The 22,090-nt window shown below is 37.7% G+C and overlaps 1 protein-coding gene across 1 annotated transcript; it reads right to left on the reverse strand.

The window, feature by feature from the left end:
• Positions 1-876: 876 nt before the first annotated feature.
• Positions 877-21,067, reverse strand: osbpl7 (oxysterol binding protein-like 7). The gene is made up of 23 exons (XM_079658863.1): positions 20,978-21,067; positions 17,955-18,104; positions 17,144-17,287; positions 16,997-17,050; positions 16,807-16,920; positions 16,582-16,722; positions 16,392-16,488; positions 15,668-15,786; positions 15,497-15,583; positions 15,333-15,356; positions 14,344-14,494; positions 12,858-12,964; positions 11,283-11,451; positions 9,358-9,504; positions 9,140-9,276; positions 8,406-8,543; positions 7,457-7,520; positions 7,292-7,370; positions 6,472-6,616; positions 6,204-6,354; positions 5,870-5,996; positions 5,642-5,764; positions 877-5,175 (listed from the first exon to the last, which is right to left on the reverse strand). The coding sequence occupies exons 2-23, from the start codon at positions 18,072-18,074 to the stop codon at positions 5,067-5,069; spliced, it is 2,547 nt and encodes an 848-aa protein (XP_079514989.1). The 5' UTR covers positions 18,075-18,104; positions 20,978-21,067; the 3' UTR covers positions 877-5,066.
• Positions 21,068-22,090: the final 1,023 nt, after the last annotated feature.

Raw genomic sequence — 22,090 nt, forward strand, 5'->3', positions numbered from 1 at the left:
TAACTACCAAAAACAATTTTGATATTGAATTATTTAAGAGAATACACATTATTTAATATGTCACCTGCTTCAAAAGTTAACAGCCGGTTACATGGGTGGTAACATTGGTATAATTTTGAACTGAATTTCTTCAGATTTTTGTCAAAAAGATACATTTAAAGACGACACCCTGGGCAGGGGGAACTTAATAGAATTTCACAAGTTTTAAGATTTGTCAATCATTGAATCATGCATGGAAAAGTTACTTGTTGTTTCTGAAGCATTCAAGCATGTATCATAGCTAATGCTTCGATCAAGGGAAAAAAGGCCTCAAATAACAAAGGCCTAGCCTCTTACTGTTGTGAATGAATCTGGGAATGCTCTTGTCTCACTCTCACACACACACACACACACACACACACACACACACACACACACACACACACACACAAATAAAGACCGCAATCAATACTAGCATTGATGACGACATAATTGGAAAACAGTATTGGCAGACAGAAGTGTGACTGCTTAAAACACACATGAACTGCACGCACTGTAGATGAACATTATCTCAGCCAGGCCTGAACCTAGTAATAATGTGTTCAGTTATGTGCGTTCATATATCCGTCTAAGGCTGACCCCTCACACATATCTGTATGCTCAAATACATCCCATCGTTCCTTTGATTAATATACTGTATTTTGAAATACCTATTATATTACGTAAATGACATGCGGACCACTCATGCAAGTGAACAACATCCTCTCCAGTTTTGAAAGGCATTTCCGGCTAGCGGGTAGGCTAAAAACAATTCTTACCTAGTTGGTTTCAGGGCACATTTGTTCCATTGCTGTAGTTGAAAAACTGAAAGGTTAGTTTCATTTTTTAACCAAAGCATCTGTTGATCGATTCCATAACCAAAATGTTATGAGTAATTACATTTAGGCAGAATCCTTATTAGTTAATCCAGTTTTTATTATCGTAGACGCCATCTTGACTATAAAGATGCTGGGACGGACAATTGAGTGAGATTGAACTCGGGATTAGGAGACAAACCAGAGATCTTTTGTCACTTTTTTACGTCCGGTTACATTTATTTACAACATCTTAATCTTCTTTGCTGTAGTGCTGCAAGTCTTCCCAAACCCTTTCTGTACAGTAGTAGCAGAGCAACAGAGCTGCTGTCAAGTCAAAAGTGGGTCATTCAGAATGACTACATGCACCTGTAGGTAAAAGACGAGGCACTGTCACCCAAGACCCACGATAAACAGGAAGCACAAAGTGACCAGACAGGCACTCTGCATTTCCCCCCTAGTCTTCGGGCTCATCATGTCGTGACACTGGCTGACAAGTGTCCCGGCTCCCAGTCTGGTGACAGAAATGAGGAGTGAGGCCGCAGTCGGCGCTGATCAGAGATCTGCTCCTCATTCCAGTTGTGCTTGGCCTCAGACAACACTGGAGGCGACAGGCAGACACTCGCTTGGTGCAGTTCAGGGTTACTTTAGTCTTTTCTGAGGGAGAAATTAAATCAAAAATAAAATCTGCAAGCTTAAAATACCTAGAAACCGAAAACTCCCGTAATCTGTTAATGGCGTAGTATTGCAGTGTGTCTATTACTGAGTTGAATATAGTTTTTAAATTACACATTCACAGTTCTAGGTTATCAACAATGGTTTATCCCAGGTCAAATGTTTAATATATGTTTCCCCGAGCCACTATGTTGAAATCACTCACCTATAGCTTATGGCCTATTGATGCTAAACTCCTCAATGCGTCATCAAGTTTTCCTAAACTTCGACATTAATATCCCCTGAGAGGCTTAAATTATTTGTTTACCATTCATCTGCATGTGAAATATACATCCCCCTTCAATTGTTTGAAGTATGAAGTGTGGAGTGTGTCTACAATATTGAAATCAACCAGACAACAAAACATAATACTCCTTAAAGAGTTGCTTAAGATGTTAGCATGATGCTACTCACATATGCTAACAAAAAGAACTTGAGCTAGGATCGTTGTTTATCTTATCATACGCAGAGGGAAACAGTTAGCCTAACTCATCAGCTCCTGAAAACAAGCTTTAAGCACAAAGTGTCGTTTTTGAGACTCTTAAACAAACAGTACCAAACATTTATTTGTGAGCCTAAGAGCAGTCGGTTGGTAAAGTTTTTTTCAGCAGGGCTACCTTTTTTCACCTGTCTTTTTGCTTTATGCTAAGCTAAGCTAACTGCCTCCTGGTTTACTACAGATTTAAGAATGTTTATAATCTTCTAATTTCTCAGTAATACAAATAGTAAAGTTATTTGACTTAATGTGGAGCTATTCCTTCAAAGCCTTCATGTTTGACGAATACAACATTTCTTCAGTCAATTTAGAGGCCTTGCGGACTAAGGGGAGTTCAATTTGTACATTTGGAACTTGCATACAATATTATTAAACATAATATATTTACACTTCACGGAACAAAGGTTAAACTAATCAATTAATTCTTCTGACAGGGAAATTATATGTCAAATTAAATGTAGACCTTAATGTAGGTAAATATGCCGAAACATTCATGATTTTAAATTGTCTTATTATTTTTTTGATAATCTGAATAATTACACCATTTTACAAACATTGTGTTTAGTGCCTGGTCACTATTTGAAGGCAGCCCTTTTGGATTGGACTCCTACTGACTTCAGCATTTCTATATATTTTAAAAATCCTGTGCCCCTGTATTAAGGTTTCACATTCAAGCTCTTTTCTTAGCTTTGCTGGTTTTACATTAACATTATATAAATACTGGGACTGCAGCACTTGGCAAAATGATCCGAGCACAATTTTGATGCAAAAAGGACAAACTGTCTGGCAGTTTAGCCCTTAACCTGAACATTTAAATAACAAAGTTAAATGGCAATGATTTTGTCATTGCTGATTTTATGCTGAAAACAGAATATATTGTAAGTTGCTTGTGTATCGTTTCCAAAAGATTTACTATTTACTGTTTATGTTGACGTCAAACAGAGGAAAAGGTGACGATTCTTGATGTACCTTATGAAGGTAAACCTATCGACAATTCTTGTTTCAAGTGCAATTAATAGAAAGTAAATTAGTTTAGACTTAATGATGGCATTGCAGAAACATTCATGTGATCTCTGGCCTGTGGACGATGTCAGTTATTTATTTTTACGTGCTGTGGTTGGTTGTGTGGTTTTAACTCCTGCACCTACATGAGTGCAAGATCTCCCATCAAACAGCAGAACAATGCTTTCAGAAGCCTCAGGAACGACCCTTGCTGGATATATCAGCTTTTACAATCAGCTATCCCTGATGTTTAACCCTAAATACCACCATTTTCCCATGAGTCTTTGTTTCCCTCAAACACATTTCCCTCAGTAAGAGAAAAAGACGGTGTGGGAACTGTATTTCCAGAGATTTTACTGTATAAAATAGAAATAGAGGAGTGAAGAAGGGAGACCAGACGAGGTCAAGCATCAAGCATGTTATTTTATTTGTGTGTGATCCATGTGCACTGTTCATGTTGAGGGAGCAATAATCCTCCTTCGACTCTTTCATTGAGCGCTTATACATTGCAAAAATAAGAGAGGAAGATTCCTGAATAAGGGAAAATTGTTATTTATTAAAAGGTGGCATAATTGTTTATTGTATGGTTTTTTTATTCAAGAAATTAAAGCTTACACATGACAAATCTCGGCTGTTTTGATGATCTTTTTATTTCATGTAAACAGAACGTTTGCTCAAATTAACAAAAAAAAACACCTTGTAAATTATGTGAGAATTAACTTGTGCGATAATATCAACTTCAAACAAAAGTCTGATTTACCATGAGTATACATGTATGTGCAGTTATAATAAATTGATACCACAGAAAAATTAAAACACAGATAAGATGTTACTATATATAAATATCTACATGTTTCCAACCAGTTGGATATTATTCTCTAATAATGACATAAAAATAGAGCAAAAATATCTTATCTCCTCTTTTAAATTAGTACACACTGAAGTTTTATTTTTGCTTTTCAAAAATAAATAAATTAGATGTCAGATTTGACATTCATATGATCTAAGCAAAGCCCAGAGGTTTTTCAATTACCTCTTCTAAGTAGGCTGTTTTGATCATTATTGTAAAAGTAACAAGTACCAATTTGGAGTACTTCGAATGCATTACGTCAGCACACCGACTAGTAGTAAATATTCTGTAGCTGTGGCTGGATTAGCCTACAAGATCGGTAATTACTGTCGGTCAAGAATTCATTTTTTGTACACCTGCCTGCATCTTGAACATTGACACATGATCAATTCTAAGGTAAATATGGTGTACTGTATGTATATAGGACATGTGCCATGTTTTTTATTAGACAGGTTGACTTTTTCAAATTAGTTTTTCTGGTTACACTGAAAACTTGACACCATGAGAGCAGTGATAGTGAAACAGAACAGTTAAGTTGTCAGACGCACTATAAAGCTCCGTAAAGCCAAGTGGGGCTGCAGATTATAACTATCTGCAGGTATAATGTTCTCATCTTGATTGTTTTAGAGGCGCAAATTCCCTGCAAAAAATCCAATATACCAAATAAAACAGACCAATTGTACCCTTTACATGAACATTTACAAAGTCAAACAATTGTACTTATCATTAGAAGAGGACATAATTTGATGTTTACATTTAATAAGCTAACAAGATAGGGTTATTAGTAACCTGATAGATAAATGTATTTCAAGTCATTTGCTTCAAGTAATGCAGAGTGTTCTTCACACATTCAGCCTAAAACTATAACATTCTCAAAAATAGATAAATGCTTGAGTAGTCTAAAAATAATATTGAAATGCATTAAAAAATGTAACTCCAAGAAAAAGTCTTTATATGTTCATTCACCTATACTTGATGCTGGGCGACCTGGGGGGTCTGATGGAGTGTTCCCATGAGCCGGTCATGGGAACACACCAAGGAGCGAGGAGAGACCAGCAGCACTATCTCCACCCTGCACGTTTGTCAGAGCGGTTCATATATGCTGTCCAAATGTCCAACATCTCTCACACCTGTCTTTTATCTGGCATTTTAGATCGTCTCTGTTGTCTGATCACCAGACAGTTAAGTTGTCAACATTAGTAAAACCTGGATTCTCTCTGACCTTCCAGTACGTCCCGTTTGTCAGCCAGACGTCCCGTCCACAGGAGTCTTTGGTTTTCCTGATGAAGAAGAAGAAAATATTCAATATTCGATGAAAATCTATTTTCACAGGAACATTGTAAGAAATGTGTGTGTCGCTTTGATTCAAGATTCTCAATTGAGTATTTTCTTTATTTTCTTGTTTATCACAATATTATTATTGGGATTGCACTATTGGTTAGACAAAACAAGACATTGCATGAAATCCCCTCGAGTTCTTGGACATTGAAATGCACAGTTTTCATTGTTTTCGGATCTTTTAAAGGCCCTAAAAGTTATACTACATTGCAGGCCTCGTTATATATTTTGTACCATGTAACCATGGAAACACATTTTCAGACCAATTGTTATGCCAAAGCCCAGACTCGGATAAAAGTACTTAAAATGTATAGACATTCATGGACCAAACATTAGATTTGAACATTTAGCAATAATATTAACAGTAAGAAATTACGCTATGGTAGTTAATTATTCAAATGTACTTACTTGAAAAAACGTGGAATATGTTCTTCCCCCCTTTTGGCGAGCTCTTTTCTTCGCTCCCTCTGATATTCCTCTATAAAATCTTTTTTTGCTTCTGCTTCATCCAAATTTCCTTCCTCCAGCATCCTTTTAAAAATAGAAAGAATTTAAAGAATAACTTTACCATGAATCCACTATATGAAAATAACATATTGTGCATTTCTTTGCTCTAAGGTCTCTAGCTCTGCTCACCTTTGGTCTGGGCGCAGGCGGCTGTCTGTGAGAGGCAGGAGGGGCGTCAGGTCTGGGGGGAGTTCATTCAGATCCATGGCGAAGTCCGAGAAGCCGTAGTAGATCAGGTGATCCTTCGGCTGGGGATCTGTGAGGGGACAGAAGCCTATTGGGTGAACTGTTCCAGGAATGTGACACCTGGATTTACACTGATTAGCAGTTATGGCAACAGGACGCTTGATTATTTCAGGTCACTTCCACTTAAACCCTCAACATCTAAAGCAGAATCAAAGCAACACAAGAAAAACCTCAAGGACGAACATGTTGTAATCATGTGCTCAGAACAAAGACTCACTTGGCTTCCAGACGCATTTTGGAGTAGGTAGGGTGTCGCAGAAGATGCCTTCATGCCAAAGACCTCCAAACCGGTGAATGATGCTCCCACTTTGGTCCAGCACCGTGCCCTGCACCTCATTCTTGTTCGTGTCTGAACCCCAATAACGAGACTACAACAGAATACAAATATGTCAAAAGCCTGAGATATGCTGTGAAACGAAACACAGAAAAGTCGCTTGCAATAACATAAAAAATAGCTGAGTAATCCAGGAAGTCTTTGATTTCACCTTAACGAAGGTAATCTTGCAGGTGCACACATTGCTTTTGAGGTTGCTGATGGTGACTTCTCCGTAATGCTCCAGATAGCGCTGCTGACTGAGGACGTTGTGGATGCAGGTCACTACTTTGTTCCACTCATAGTGATCTCCATACCTGGACACAACACCAAAATCGAGTATTTTACCAAAGAAAAGGGGCAAAATATGTGAATTATTTGTGTCTTTTGTTTTGTATCATTATCATTGTTCTGCATCATTTTACGCCATTATATCAATCAATTAACTCACTGTTTTGACTTTTGATTGGACAGAATGACCAATCGGAAGAGGACATGTTGCGTTTTTGAAAATTACAATGGACATGTATTGCTATTTATATTTCTGGGACAAAATCATTTATTATATTGTCCCTTGTTCAATCCAAGCCAGGGATATTTGTTGTGTGTTCCAACATTCTCCTTCCACCGTAAGTTGTCTATCTCAACACTATTAACTGTCAAATAAAGTTGAAAATAACAAATAATAATCCCAAAAATTAGGAAATCATAATATTAAACGCTTTGGTTCTTGAAGCCATGAGAAAAATATGGATAGTTGTTTTTAGGGATATCTTGACTGTATTTTAAAACAGTGATACTCAGTGAAGGTATTTCATGTCTCATTGATCTCAACTTATTTCCAATGGTAGATAACCTTGATCGCTTCACATAAAGTACAGTATGGTGCATCTCACATTTAATCCATCACATATAATAGATCTAGTCAGTGTCATGCCTCATCCAACAGAGGCCACGTAGTAAATACAGATAGCCAGGTTTAATCTGTTTACCTTGACAGAGTCACATTGACCATCCCTGTTGGCAGAATCTCAAGTGACTTCCCCCAGAATTTATTTTTCCATCGCTGGTCTGTTTAGGAATTCAAATAAACAAGTGTTGTAAGCCTGGCATTAGATTGACCAACTGAAACTAATTAGGAATCTGAAGAGTCTCACCTTGCCAAAAGGAGTAGTTCTCTGAGTGAGCATGGCAGGCAGAGATGGGGGGATGGTGGCAGACCTGGTGAAGAAATAAATAATACAAATGATACTCAATGAGTATTATAGAGGGAACGCATTGTATTGACACTAGCTATCATTTGAGTTGAGCTTGTAAACTTATGAGATAACCATTATATTGTGTTTGCTTTTAAGCATCGCTCCTTAATTGGTGCTGCAGCAAATGCAAAAGCTGAATCAGAGACAACATATTTGTTATGCCATGCCTTCTGTGTCAAAACCTGTGGACTACCTTACCCACAATTATTTAACCAGTGGCTTTGGTAACACCTTACAACATAAAGAGCCTTTATTGTTATGGTAGATAATACAGAAAAAATTGAAGCGTTAATTCTGATCACATACCAGGAATTATAATCAATGATATTAGCAGATCCATTGTATAATGATATTTAACTGCTTAACTGATAAATGTGTATAACAGTAAAAAGTGTTTAGTCTATAAGAAATACACAATTATGACTGTATAATAAGTCACCTAAATGTCAATGTGCCTCTCTGAAATTCTATTTTTCTAAGAGCTACATCACTAAAATACTGTTGTAGAGATGAATTGCTTCGTCGAGGACAGTCATTTAATTAATTTTCACTCCACGATAAATGATGTGTTTTTAATTTTTAATTTTTAATAACATGATTAGTTACCGTTATTTTATTACAGCCATAAATCACTCTGCTGATTTGTGCAGCTCTGTGTGTCTGAGCTGCTTCATTACACCAAGGGGGATCCATCTTAATTTAGGGGGATTATGGGGGATAAATGGTGATTCCCCATAGTCAGCCTAATCATCTACGGTCCCATGCAGTGGCCATTCAGAGCTCTTAAAGATCTTCCTGAATCAGATATCCTGTAATAAATGTGTTGGTGAAGTTCTTCCTGAGATACCTGCTCACTGATGTAGCTGAAGCCCCGGTCCTCTCTGACGCACTCGTAAGTCTCCCCCAGCACCGGGTTAAAGGGCTTGTAGCGGTTCCTGAACGTCGCAGTGGAGTAACCAGAGATAGCGAAGGCAGCAATGTAAACCTGTTAGAAATAAAATAACGTGAACAGTTGCATCTGTAATTGGTGCAAACTACGAAGAAAACAAAAGTAACTTTTCATTTTGTTTAGCCAACTTTGCTTCGTTTAGGTATCTTGTCTCTCAGTTTGCTTCACCCAGATACAGCATTATTTCAAAGTAAACAAATATTGCACACATTTCCATTCCCTTATATCTCATTCTCAGATACTTTGGCTTATTTTTGATAATGTATTTTAAGTCTCTGAGCTTCTTTTAAATGCATCTAGAAAAAGGAGGATGAGGATGTGAAATAGACATTGTTGTTAGTTGTGACATAACCCTCCTTGTTGTTTATTTACAAAAAATATATATGACATTTTCACTGCTCATTCTGTGTGCAGCGACAAGACAGGAAGCATATCTTAAACATTCATTTTGGTCAATTTAAAAATAGTAAAGACAGCTGCACTGCATTTAAATTCAGTCATGCAATCCTAGACTGTAGTCTTTATATATTTTAATGAAACGTTCTTCTTAGCAGGTGCATATGCATCAAATCTGCTTAGGTTATAGTGGTGACATGTTCCCCAATGTGCCTTATAGATGATATTATTCCTACCATCCTCTGGTAGGGGTCTGGGGTGTTGTTGGCAGTGTCCAGCAGCTCACTGTACTCCAGCTCTTCACACAGCCTCTGCAGCAGGGTAACAGGCTCATTGAGAGGAACAGGCATGGAGACCCGAGCCAGGTCTTTACCTGAGGATACAGAGCACATTAGAAAACTGCTATGTGTCTATACACAAAATGTCTATGTTATTACAGAGTGGTGAGACTTGCCTATGTTATTGTAGAGGATGGCCATGAGGCCCACGTGGCTGTTGTCCGGACATGGAGCGGGCAGTGTCGTTCGCCAGCCGGTGCTCCTGGGAACGACACCGTTTGGACTCCTGTGAATGCTAGCACGGTACTTCCTGGTGGCCGATGCTGTAATGACAGTGAAATGAAATAATAATAATCACAGAAAAAGCTCTGTTCAGTTTAATTTAGCAAAGCTTTGAGCTAAATGCTAATACACTGACTTTTAGCAGGTATAATGTTTACCATTTTCAGTTTGTGAGTTAGCCTGCTAACATTTGTTAAAATGCTGGGGGGGGAAATCTAGTTTTCACTTTAAACACCTAAAATAATAATTGGGAAAGGTCTTTATGCACACACAAAAATATTGAAGTTCAGAGTTTCCAGGAAAAAAACACAAATTAGTTTAAATTTTTTTAATTTTTTTTACAAGTCTTTTTATTTCATTATAGTGTACAATAATCGATGCCATTTAATTTACATTGTAATATCACAGTACACTCACTACTTTTAGAAAAAATTGCATACAGTTCACCAATTTGACCTTTGATCGTGCTCGATGACATCAATATCTCCTCCTCTTCTAACAATCCCGATCTCAGTTTATTGCCTTTGATAATTGATTGGATCACGTTCCTAATTTGCAGGTATCTGAAGAAATTCTTATTTGAAATGCCATATTCTGCTCTTAAATCATTAAATGATTTCAATGTTATATCTTTATGAAACAAATGTTTCAATTGCTTTATACCTGATCTCGTCCATTTGTTTATATTGATTGACAACAAGTATTTGCTAAGATCAGGATTGTTCAAAATAGGAGAAAAGATGGAAATACCAGAGTCAACATGAACTTTTTTTTGTACAGTCCCTCCAGGCTAAAAGTGTATTGAGCACTGGAAAACATTTGGCCATATTTTTCACCTTATTGAAATCTTTAACAAATATAAGAGTTTCCACTGGCAACGGGTCAAAGACATTGGCTTCTATCTGAACCCATAGTGAATCCTGTCTTCCCAGTGACCAAGATATTACATTTCTTAATTGAGCTGACCAGAAGTAGTGTTGAAAGTTGGGAAGACCAAGACCCCCCCAAGGTTTCTGGTTTCATAAGAGTAAGTAACTTGATTCTTGGTTTTTTATTACACCAGATACATTTTTGAAATATGTCTATTGAGAGATTTAAAATAATCAGCGGATAAATAACATGGTAACCTTTGAAAAAGAAAATTACATCTCGGTAGAATATTCATTTGTATAACATTGATTCTTCCTAGCAGTGATATTGGTAATGTGGACCATTTAGATAAATCCTGTTTGATTTTGTCAATGAGTCAATTAAACAGATTATCCAGGTGTGGTGTTATATTTATTCCTAAGTATTTAAAGCCACATTTTTGCTATGCTCACAATAGCAAAAAACAAAGGTGACAGTGGACATCCCTGTCTTGTCCCCCTTGTTAATGAAAACAAATCTGAGGAACTGCAGTTAGTGATGACCGCTGCTTTAGGATTTTTATAAATTGATTTGACCCACTCTATGAACCGAGAGCCCATATGTAATCTGTTCAAAATAGCAAAAAGAAAATTAAAATTATTTAACGTTATTTTTGACCTAACAAAGTTTATTTTAGGTTTGCTTAGCAGTCTAAATGAACTCAGCTCCCTAGTTTTGTATGTATTTTATTTAAAAATGTTTTTATTACATATGTTTCTTAGATAACTTTTTTTCTCTCATCAAATTGTGAAGCACTTTGAGAGGATGTTGTTTTTAAAGTGTGCTATACAAATCAAATGTATTATTATTATTATTATTAAAAAAGACTGATTACAATATAACACTGATATCCAGCTCCCTTCTATCTTATGTACATTGCAAAGGCAGTCATTCGTGTACATGTACTCACCATGTCCTTCCTCTGGCTCAGAGTTGGTGGTGCTTCCATCACTGAGTCCTGATTCATCAGACACCTCAGAGGAACCATCACAAATCACGTCAGCGCTGGCGTCAAAATACTCTGCAGCCGAGTCTGCCACTGAGGGAGGCCTGTGGGATAAGTGTGACGCCGCTGCAGGCTATCCATGGAGAAATAGAAAGAGGAAGAAAAAACCAGCCATCAAACCCACAGGGGAATATGTTCTAGAACAGGGGTGGCCAACCAGTCAGAGGTTAAGAGCCACATTTTTTCTATGTTACTGCAAAGAGCCACATCAAACACACAGTCACTGATACCGCTTGTTTCAGTTTTTTGTTTTCTGGAAACAAGATTTCAACCACGTCACTGATGCATTTTTGTGGCATTGGGATATTTTCTTTTTAAATCCTCTGGAGCAGAGAGAGGAGCTGTGGATTATTGTTATTGATTAATGCATCAGTGTTTGGTCAAAAACAATAAACTCACAACTTAAAATGAAAGTGTTTAGTTTATTTAATAAAAGAGCACATGTTCAATGTGAAAAGTGACAGTAGTTATACTTTATTTGCAATTTGGTGCTATATATAAAAAAAATAATTATATATATTTTTTAAACACCTTGAATTTCAGGGGGGCGTGGGGCTCCGTTGGCTGAGCGCAGCGCCCCTCCAAGACAATGGTAGGGGAAACACTGGATAGTTTTTAATCAACGATAGGTTTCCCCCACCTCAAAGGTGATTGGTTCACTGCATCGCAGGTATTATTGTGATTGGCTCTTGGGCCACATCAAAATTAGACGCGCTGTCATCCTCTCATACTGACACCTGACACCACACATACACACGTAGGGAGAGCGGGGACGAAAGTAACACGGGACGAAAGTAACACGGGACGAAAGTAACACGGGACGAAAGTAACGGAGCGATTTTATCCGAGCCCAAACAACTTTGACCGGCCAAATTACGTCAGAATTATCAGCATTCAATAAATAAAATAAATGAGAAGAATTCGTATTAAATCAAATTAATACATTTCTTACAGACAGGCCTTGTGGTGTCCGTAGGCTTGCCCTCACTGTCAGAGATATAGCTAAAATACATCAAAATTTCGCTTCTGGCGTCTTTTTTGTCAACAAGCCGAGGCGCAGCGGCAGTTGCACCACCACTTGCAGGCTTCTCGTTTTCTCACATGCTCTGGCAACTAGCGCGTGCACGAGAGAGGGGAGGGACTGCAGGCACGGCTGCTGCAGGGATTGGAAGCAGAGCGCTGAACACACACGGCTCTTATTAAAACGGCGCTTTCTCACCGGAGTACTGTCCCCCGTCATTCTTAAAGTACCGATACTAATGAAACGGAGGAATAGTAACGTTTTTAACGGCAGGGTATCGCGGTATACCTTTCAAGTATCGGTACGCCGTGCAACACTAGTCAGGAGTCAGTGTCTCTCCCCCAAACTCACACATATAAAATTCGATATGAACTGAAGAGCCACATGCGGCTCGAGAGCCGCGGGTTGACCACCCCTGTTCTAGAAGATCCAGGTGACAGGTGCAGCATGAATCTCACCTCTGCTAACGTGTTAGACTGGTGGATGTTGTTCGGCTCCCAGATCTCCTGCAGCTTCTGCCTCTCCTGGGACAGAGTTTCATGCACTGACTTCAGAGAGGCAAGCACTGAGGAGGAAAGAGAAGAGAAGTCTGAGAGGAAAGGTTGATGCAGATTCTTTTCAGATTCTGAACATCTTTAACATTTTCCGCCTTGCATAATCATATTTCTGGAACAGAAATAGAAGTTTTTTCTATTGAAACTATAGCTAAATATGTTAGTCAACTATAGTTATTTATATGAATAAACTGACACAATGTTAAGATGGCATCAATGTGAAGTTTAACATACAATACTATTGAAGGAAATTGACTCAAATGTTGTTCAGAAATTAAACTTGACATATAAGGATTATAGGATAATAATCATTTATAGTTATTGTTTCTATCCATATCAGGAATACAGTGGCCAAACACAATATGCAAAGACAGGAAAAGTCAGAATAACGTACTTAATTCAATTAAAGATCTCCTATCATGCTATTTTTAGGCATTTATTATGGGTCTCTAAAAATAAAAAATATAAAAAACATGTCTGATGTGTTTTACTCAAAATACCAAACATCCCTCATATCCCTCTGTTTCAGCCCTGATAATTAAATTAAAAAAAGAAGCGGGTGGAGGATGAAACCGTGATGAAACGCCATATCATGTTCATAACCACATCAAGGATCATTTCTGAAACAGTATGAAACTCAAATGCTTTTTCTCTTGCGGGTTTACCACAAGGTGAGTACCTTTTTATTTCCTGCTTTTTTACACATACTCTCTCCAGTACAGCATTAGCTCTGAGTGTTAGCGATGTTTGCTAATGTAAACAAAGACCATATTACTTCCAAAACACGTCAGGCATTGTTTCTGATAGCAACGTTTCCGATAGGGCCGTGGGTCCACATTTCCGATATTACGTCATATCGGACGCAAATCTGGATCAGCTCCGTTTGTACCCCCATTTTTCTCGAAGGAAAAGAGAAAGGGTTGTATTTTCTGACACTTTGTGAAATCCCTGACACACTGGGGACATATATTTATGTATAAAAGACAGCATTTTGCATGATAGGAGACCTTTAAAATTACCAATTAAGAAATAGGGCTTAGGAGAAAAAACAAGGTGATATCGTGGTTAAAATCTTCAATATAATCTGTGACTAAAACTGTTTTTACTGGCTTAAACTATAGGCTAAAATAGTTTAGCTTTAATTTGACTAAGATTTTTACTAAAATGCCCAAACTTGAAGTAACCAATACTTGCCAAAAAAACCAGATGAGGTTTAATAAATATGTTTAAAACAAACAAGGACACTGACTCAACATTTAAAATAATAGCAATCAAGATGGACACTACTGTAGATTCTCTAATCTTTATTGGATTTTGCTCTTTTAAAATGGAACATTGTGAGGATCCATGTGTACCTGAGTGTATAAATGCATGTATGTGTTTTTCTGACCTCTTAGCGATATGGTGCAGATGTCCTGGTGGACCTTCTTGCCCTCAGGGGATGTGACAGTGGGAGGGGACAGCTGGGAGTAGACGTAGTCTGGGATAGAGGGGACGGACGCACCGAGCTGAGGCGAGCTTCCCAGGTGACTGGAGGACAGCTAGGAAGGTGAACAGAACATTTGTAAAGATTATATTACTTTGGCAAAGCAACAAAAATTGCTCAACGCATCCACTTTTTAAGAACCTCATAATTGCAATATCTTTCTAAGATTTTCCCCATACAGTTGAGACTATATCGTTGTAAAGATCAAGGTTATTGACAAAGCATTATACTTCCTAAGAGAGCTCCTAAAGTGACCAACTATAAGAAGCAGGGAGGAGGACTTTTAAGAGGCTTAAGAGTTTCTTAAGGGAAAATGGCGGAAAGACAAAGAGATAGGAGAAATAATAAAACTCTAGATGACAGTAAAGAAATACAAAGATAAAACAGAAAAGATTAATACAACAATGTTTGTGATCGATCTGGTACAATCAAATATATTGTAGGACTTATTAACATTTAGAACATCCGGTTGACTACTTTATTTATGGCTTAAACCTGGACCTTTAGTACCACAGCCCTGCTGATGTTCTGTCCCGCAAGCTATTTGACATTGTTCCCTTTAAGGCACTTTAAGTTTAAGTCATTTATGTTTAATAATAAATTAGCCTGCAGTACTACGACTATCCATTGTCTAGGATAGACAACCAACAACACAGGATTGAAAGTCTAGCATCTAAAGAATATGCAGGTTTACTTGATTGATCTATTTATTTACTGACATTTTCAAATTCATGTCATTTCTGAACCCTGTTCTGTGGGAAAACATGGTTTTTGAAGTGCTTTAGAGGTAAGGGGTCTACAACACTGAAACACACATAATGAAACATATTATTCATTTTCAGAAAATTTAATAATTCTTATGAATCAAGTTTTCTAAGCCCATTCCCACTCACCGATTTAGTTATCCCACGAATAGGCTTTGGATAAGAAATACAACGCAATTTCAGAGGAGGACCGGGATATCAAATTCTTCAATTCTATATGTTCTAAGTCAATTATCAGTAGAATAATAAATGTAGGATTTCAATACAGTTAGTAAGTTAAAGAGCATTCTTACCTTTCCTAGGGCCTCCACTCTGGATAATGTGCGAGAGTGCCAAATCTTCCCTGACCTCGGCTTTTTTGGCTTCTCAAGCAACAGATTCTAGAAAATAAAAAACAAAAAAGATATTGTATTGCCATAAATGTTTTTAATTTCATGTCATGTTACTCAGAAACAGCAGTATACCTGTGTGCTGATGATGCGCCTCAGGTCTCCGTTATTGACAGCCTGGCCCGCCTCCAACAACTGCAGCTTCTGGATTAACCGGTTTATCTCCGAAATATCCACATGGCAACGATTCAGCTCTGGGAGAAAACAGAGGGGAATATTCAAGGATTCATTGATTTATGCTTTACTATAACACTGTCAGACTAAGGATGGACAGTTAAGGAAAAAAAATCAAAACCGATGCACCTAAACTAGAGATATCGTCCTATTTATTCCAAATTGTCTATGTATCGCTTACATTTCCCACCACGTAATTCACTTGACATACCTTTGAGAAAATGTATATGATTTACGCACAAATGTTCCCCTTAATATCATATATCATGCTCATAACAATTGTTTGTACGTGATTTAATAACCCATTGTTATCTTGATTTCTTGAGGAAAACTTAAAAATAAGAAAACTCTCAAAATCATATCAAAATATTCTGTTTATAAACTCTCACACAACCTGTCAGTATATTCCAAATGTTATCTAAGACCACATCTTTAAAAAGACTATTGCATGAACAGTCTCCCTATATACGGTACTGTGGCCCCCTTTACTTTAATTCATAAACACTTTTGGATTTTTTGTTCACCAAGGAAACATGCAAAACAAACTGTCTTCTTTACGATTTAAAGGGTAGGTAACGGATATATAAATTATAATATATTTAATATATATTATACATGAAACTACCTTGCACACAGGTGTCTGGGTTGTGACTGTGCTGCAGCCAGGCCGACACTTTGCTGTTCACAGCGGTGTTAGCGGAGGGCAGCATCCCTGTGGAGCTCTGATGACCAAAATACAGACGGAAAAAGGACACGAGGTTAATATGAGTCGGCTTTAAACATTGTTCTGTTAGCAACTCTAATTTTATATTCACCAGATCTCCATTTCTCTGAGCTTGTCCAGCTGCACCTCCGTGTGTGAGCAGGATGCCGCTGTGACCATGAACCGCCTTCTTGTACAGGCGGTGGGCTTGCAGCTTGGTAAACCAAATGTAGAAGAGCTCATGGCTCTTTGCCTTGGAGGAACAAGAAATGCATGTGTTAAGCTTTTTAATTCTGACGCCAAACCGATTGTTGGTTTGAAAAGTATGTTAATTTACCTTTAAGTGGTAAAGAATGTCTCCTGTGTCCAAGTCAATCCGATTGGACTTCTTGTTTACTGTCATGACTGCCAGGCTCACATCTAAAGAGCCCTGGACTCTTCCAATGGTGACCTTAAGAGGAAATTAAAATCAGTCATTCCTTATATTAAGTAGGGGGAACAAAATGTCATTAACTGTGTTCACTTACATCATGTTGGTTTTTGGAGTAACGCAAGTACCCGGCTTCCAAGACAAAGTATCGCTGAAAGAAAAGGTTGAACATCATCTGCTTGAAATCGATTCCTTCATTACTAAAAATGAACATACAAAATGAGAGAGTGGATGATTTTCTCACCTTGTGCCAACCTTTCAGTGGCCACTTCCTCCTTTTCAGGAGATATCCCTCACAGATCCCTGGGATGGTCGTGTCAGGAGGGTTCTCACCTCCAGGCTGAGTTTCTACCTGAAGGTCGTCAATCACCTCCCAGTCTTTGATAACCTAAACAGCATGGGTAGGATCAAATAAAAACACAAAGAAATGGATTGGGTGACATGTGTGAGTCCCATTTTCTTTTTATTATTTGACATACTATTTCATGTTTTTGTCAGCTTTTTCATGCAATAGCGTGACAAAACATTATATTCTGCTGAAATGTACATGAATTAACTTTGTCAGGAAAAGGATAAAGGGACTATTTAATGTATTTCCTTTATTTCATTTTATTTAACTAATATATATGAGTAATCTTTGTATTTTGTTGAATTTTGAATATCCGAGAATAATATATTTGAGATTTGTGAACAGGTATAACTTTTATTGTAAGACCATTTTAAGTGTTGTTTGACAATGTGCATTCTGGATGTATCTTGTAAGGCTTGGAAAATGTGACACAATGATGACACATTTAGATAGCATTGATTTAACTGATTTCCCCTGCTTCTCGCTCTCACCTAATCAGCCAAAGCACCTGCTCACTAATATCAGCGGTTTCATGCAAAAATAACAACTGTTATCCAAAATAAAGATAGGGTATTTTAAACTACAACAAAAGTCACATATTATCGTGGTTGAATTGTAACCGATATAACATTCAACTCCCCTTAAACAAGAAACAATTAAATGCATATACCCATAACCCCCTCTGTTGAGGTGAACTGTGACTCACCTGTCTGGATGACACGGTGCTGCTGCTCCGAGAATGGGAGGGCTTCCATTTCGGGGAAGACTTCTCCAGGCCGCTCGCGAGGGACTGGCTGCGGTTCAGTGATGATCCGTAAGATTCCATTTCAGACTTTAGATTCCCCTCCCTGATAGCCTGATTGTGGAGAGATCATATTGTTAATGATATAATTAAAAACAAATAGAAAGACACATAAAAGAGGCTTTGCAGGATGCTTTTCTTAAATGGCTTAAAGACTTCTGAGGTAGAGCAGCAAATAACGTTTTTTTTCATATTTCTGATTAGTTTTTTTTCTGATTGAGCAAAAATGGTCGTCGCAAGTTTGGCCTTGTGGTGACATTCCATTTATTACCAATGTTATACTACAGAGGAAAACTGAAAATAATCACAATTGAGAAGTTGGATTGTTTTCCTAATAAAAAACGTTTGATAATTACTGCTCTATGGTTGCTGAAAAGCTAATGATTGCCAACAAGATGGCCCTACAAGCAGGGAACCGAAGTGAAAGTGTTAAACAGCTCAACAGAGCAGCAGGTGAGATGGAACTCTGGGTAATCCAGTTACCACTACCTGGATACACTTTGTACATCCTCATCCAGGTCACTCTGGATCTAAAGTCCCCACACTGAGCTCTACCCCGAAAACTATATTCATGCCGAAACCAGACCAATTGATACAGTACATTTTCTATATAAATATGGCTGAAACGAAGTTTGTTGGCAGATAATCATGCAGGTTAACATGATGGAACTAGCTTCAGCCGCCACCATTTTCCTTTTTTATTGCGTTAGAAGTAAAAATAGGAACAATTTATGATAATGTAGTCATTCATATAGTAGCTGTCATGGAATAATCTCTTAATTTTGAGTTTTTTAAAAATGTTAAAAAAAGACAAACACCCTAGAATGCTCTAAATCCTTGCATTGAAGCTTATAATGATCATTTTTGAGTAATGCTGTAGTGCAAAAATATTGTTATACCAGTTATTTTAGGGTTAGTAGGCAAAAGAGAATGTATCCAACATTGTTTAAAGAATAAAAAGAAGAAGAATATGTTATGTTTGTGTCACAGTATTGATTGGTTTGGTAATTTGGGCTCTTGTTTATGTAATAAGACTGAATGAACGTTATTGGACGGGATACTGTACAACACCACCGCCTACACCGTCTGCAAGGACAGGATTAGTAACGTTTGCTTAATTGGTTTTTCAGGGTTTGTTTTTAGCTTCTCGGACATGAAGGGTCAGGGAGCGCTGATACAGGAACTGGCATACGTGCTGAACAATAATAACGTCATGCACTTTTTAAAAGCAAACCTTGAGGCTTCAATAGCAGCAACATGTGTGTGAGACAGTGATCACAATTGGTTTGCAATGAGGAAAATTGGGACATTTTCTTTTAGATTATACGGGCCACTGTATGCAATATTGTGGTTATTATTTAATATGCAAACCTTATTTTATTCACTCAAGTTTTGAATTTTTTATCATTCTGTCATTTGTATTTTACTGTATTTTATATACATTTAAACACAGATGTTTTTGTAACATCACTACTGAAGACACAATATAGGCCATCTTAATTGATCAAAATGAATGAAGCCTTACAACAGGGCTGATTTCCCTATGAGTTTGGGCAGGAGCAGACCGGCTTGCTCTTATGTAAGGCAGGAGAGGATGGGAGTAGCTGACCTCAGAGATAACAGCATGTGGTGGAAACAGGATGAAAGGATTTACACGATTCTGAGCTCGCTTAGTCAGGAAGGAACACAAAGAATATTGTACGTAAAATTTGGTTTGGATGTCACTGGATGGCGATGAAGTTACTTTACATTTGCCACAAGGCATTTACTTAGCGTACAAAGTATTATTATTTAACTTTTCTTAAAACGCAACTCACCTTTGCAACCCTAACAATTTTCAAACTTCCGTTTGAAATCTAGAAATATATTGTTTAAAGTACACGTTTCACAGTTGCGTGCAGTTGAGGTCATGCACTTTAATAAAATGTCAAATCATTTGAAGTAACTTTTAAAATGCAATAAAGTATTTCAAGGGCTGTTCAAAGACTCTTATTGTCAGAATGCCACATTTGCTCTTATTTGAACCAGAATAGAGCAGACCAAGAGCTCCCAAACGGGAGGCAACAAAAGGAAAGTCAGCTGAGGTGGAGGATGCATTTTGGCAACAGCCTCCAAACTGCATGGTGCCAGAGAATGGGGTAGGATACAGAGATTATGACAGTGATATAATCTTGCTTCTTTGAAAAAAATGCAGCCAATTAAAGATTATGGACGTATAATTATGAATGGGTGTAGACATTACCTCCACAAATTGCAAAGGATTCCGTTTATAATCTAGAATATGAGACATGTACATCACCTGGAGGGAGGAATATTGTGTGCTGTCAGCTGTAAATGTGTGTGATTGTTAGAGACGTTGCCTGTTACACACGTGTCACACTCTATGTTTTGACAGACAATGAATTTATAAAGCTCAATAAGAAAGCCGCTACACTGGTATACTTTAGTGAAAATGGTTCGTTATTAGCAGCCAGTTCCATTAACTCAGTGGCCCGAATGTAACAAATTGGCTCCCACACTAACTTAAATTGCAAAAGTCACAAATAATTATTTCTTGAAATTAGACTGGAGCTTTGGTCCAGCTTTTGTTTTACCTTTGGTTATCATATGCACCTGTCTCATGAGACATGACCTATATGCGGGAATGTTTCCCACATCCTTAATGCCACTCAAGTCCTTCAGGGCCCATGTGAAATAGTCAGGGCTGCAAACGCTCTTATCTAAACCCAGCAGAGAAAAGGAAGACTATTGTAACCAAACAAATGTTGTATATTAACAATAGTGACAGGAGCCAGGGTGCATACACGACAGAGATAACTGCATATAAACATTTAAGATATATGAACAATTCTGATGGTTTGGTTGGGTTATTCCCATCAGAATTCAAACTTAACTTTGTGTTTTTAAAGCCATGAAATGAGTCTTACCTGAAATTAACCCCCTTCTCTCATCATCTGTTGCAGTCCTCTGCGCCTGATAAATCCAAATAGTGTCTCATTAGGCGTTAAAGAAGCTGCGAGGAATCACAATTTCTAATAAGAAGAAGACAGAGGAGTTGTTTTCCTTCGAAAACCATTCAAAAAGTCAAACTACATGTTACTTCCACAGATTAGCACCAACTCTGATCACATAATCTCCCCGGAAGTGCCTCTCAGCTGGTGGGTGACTCCCCCCAATCCAGAGATGTGCCTCGACAACGCAGGAGGAGCGCGCCGTGCGCAATGTATCCTGGGAATTATCCGCATTAGCTGGATTACACAGCGTCTAGCAGGGCTGTAGTGGAGGGTAAATCCAGCCACTCTATTCACCTAGTGTATTCTGTTCTAAAGCAAAGGGGGGATCTTAAATAAGATCTTAACATACGACAAATGTGGTATTTAAGGGGGAAAGGTACAAGCTTGCATCCATTTTTGGTGTAAATTACTTATTTGTCGATAATTCTATGCAGATTAAAATTTGTATTATTCATCACCTTAATAGTTTGCAGGTGACTTCAGCTTGTATCTTTTGTGATAATTAAATTAAAGAACATCTGCAAATCGATGATTTCAAAAATGCAGACAGCACGTACTAAATAGAAACATTTAAACAAAATTCAATGCTTTAAAAAACCTTTGAGCTCCTGTAATTATAATTGTTTTGATTCCCACTCTAATAGATGCTTTACTGATTTATTGTGAATCTGGCCAAAACATTTTTTTTACTTTATTTGTTGTTATGTGTGTTGTGTTTTGTATAAATCATGTACATTTATGTACAAACATTTCGTTTATAAAAGTATACGGTCTGATGTTCCCTCTGATATGACATGGAGTGATTGACCTGAATAGTGTTCGTCTGCCTTGTAAAGGCGGCCATTACAGACTAACTGACCCAGATTAACATGCCCTAATCTGCAGATTAACAGATCTGTGACCACTTGTGTTTATTTTGGCTGGAGTGGCATTCGTGGTTCCACTTTACAAAACTTCTGTCACTGAATCTACATTTAGAGATGACTAAAAACTCTTGTTTTTATGCATTTTTCAGTAATCCTGCAA

This window comes from Notothenia rossii (genome assembly GCF_949606895.1).
Source record: "Notothenia rossii genome assembly, chromosome: 11".
In the NCBI taxonomy this organism is placed as follows: Eukaryota; Metazoa; Chordata; class Actinopteri; order Perciformes; family Nototheniidae; genus Notothenia; species Notothenia rossii.

What these genes read in the sequence shown, in the direction of transcription:
- osbpl7 (XM_079658863.1), bottom strand. Translation starts at nt 18,074, where the DNA reads ATGGAATCTTACGGATCATCACTGAACCGCAGCCAGTCCCTCGCGAGC. An exon ending in CTGCACCATATCGCTAAGAG is followed by an intron (nt 12,965 to 14,343) that starts GTCAGAAAAACA and finishes TTTCCTCCTCAG; the next exon opens with TGCTTGCCTCTCTGAAGTCA. An exon ending in CGCCTGCGCCCAGACCAAAG is followed by an intron (nt 5,765 to 5,869) that starts GTGAGCAGAGCT and finishes TATTTTTAAAAG; the next exon opens with GATGCTGGAGGAAGGAAATT.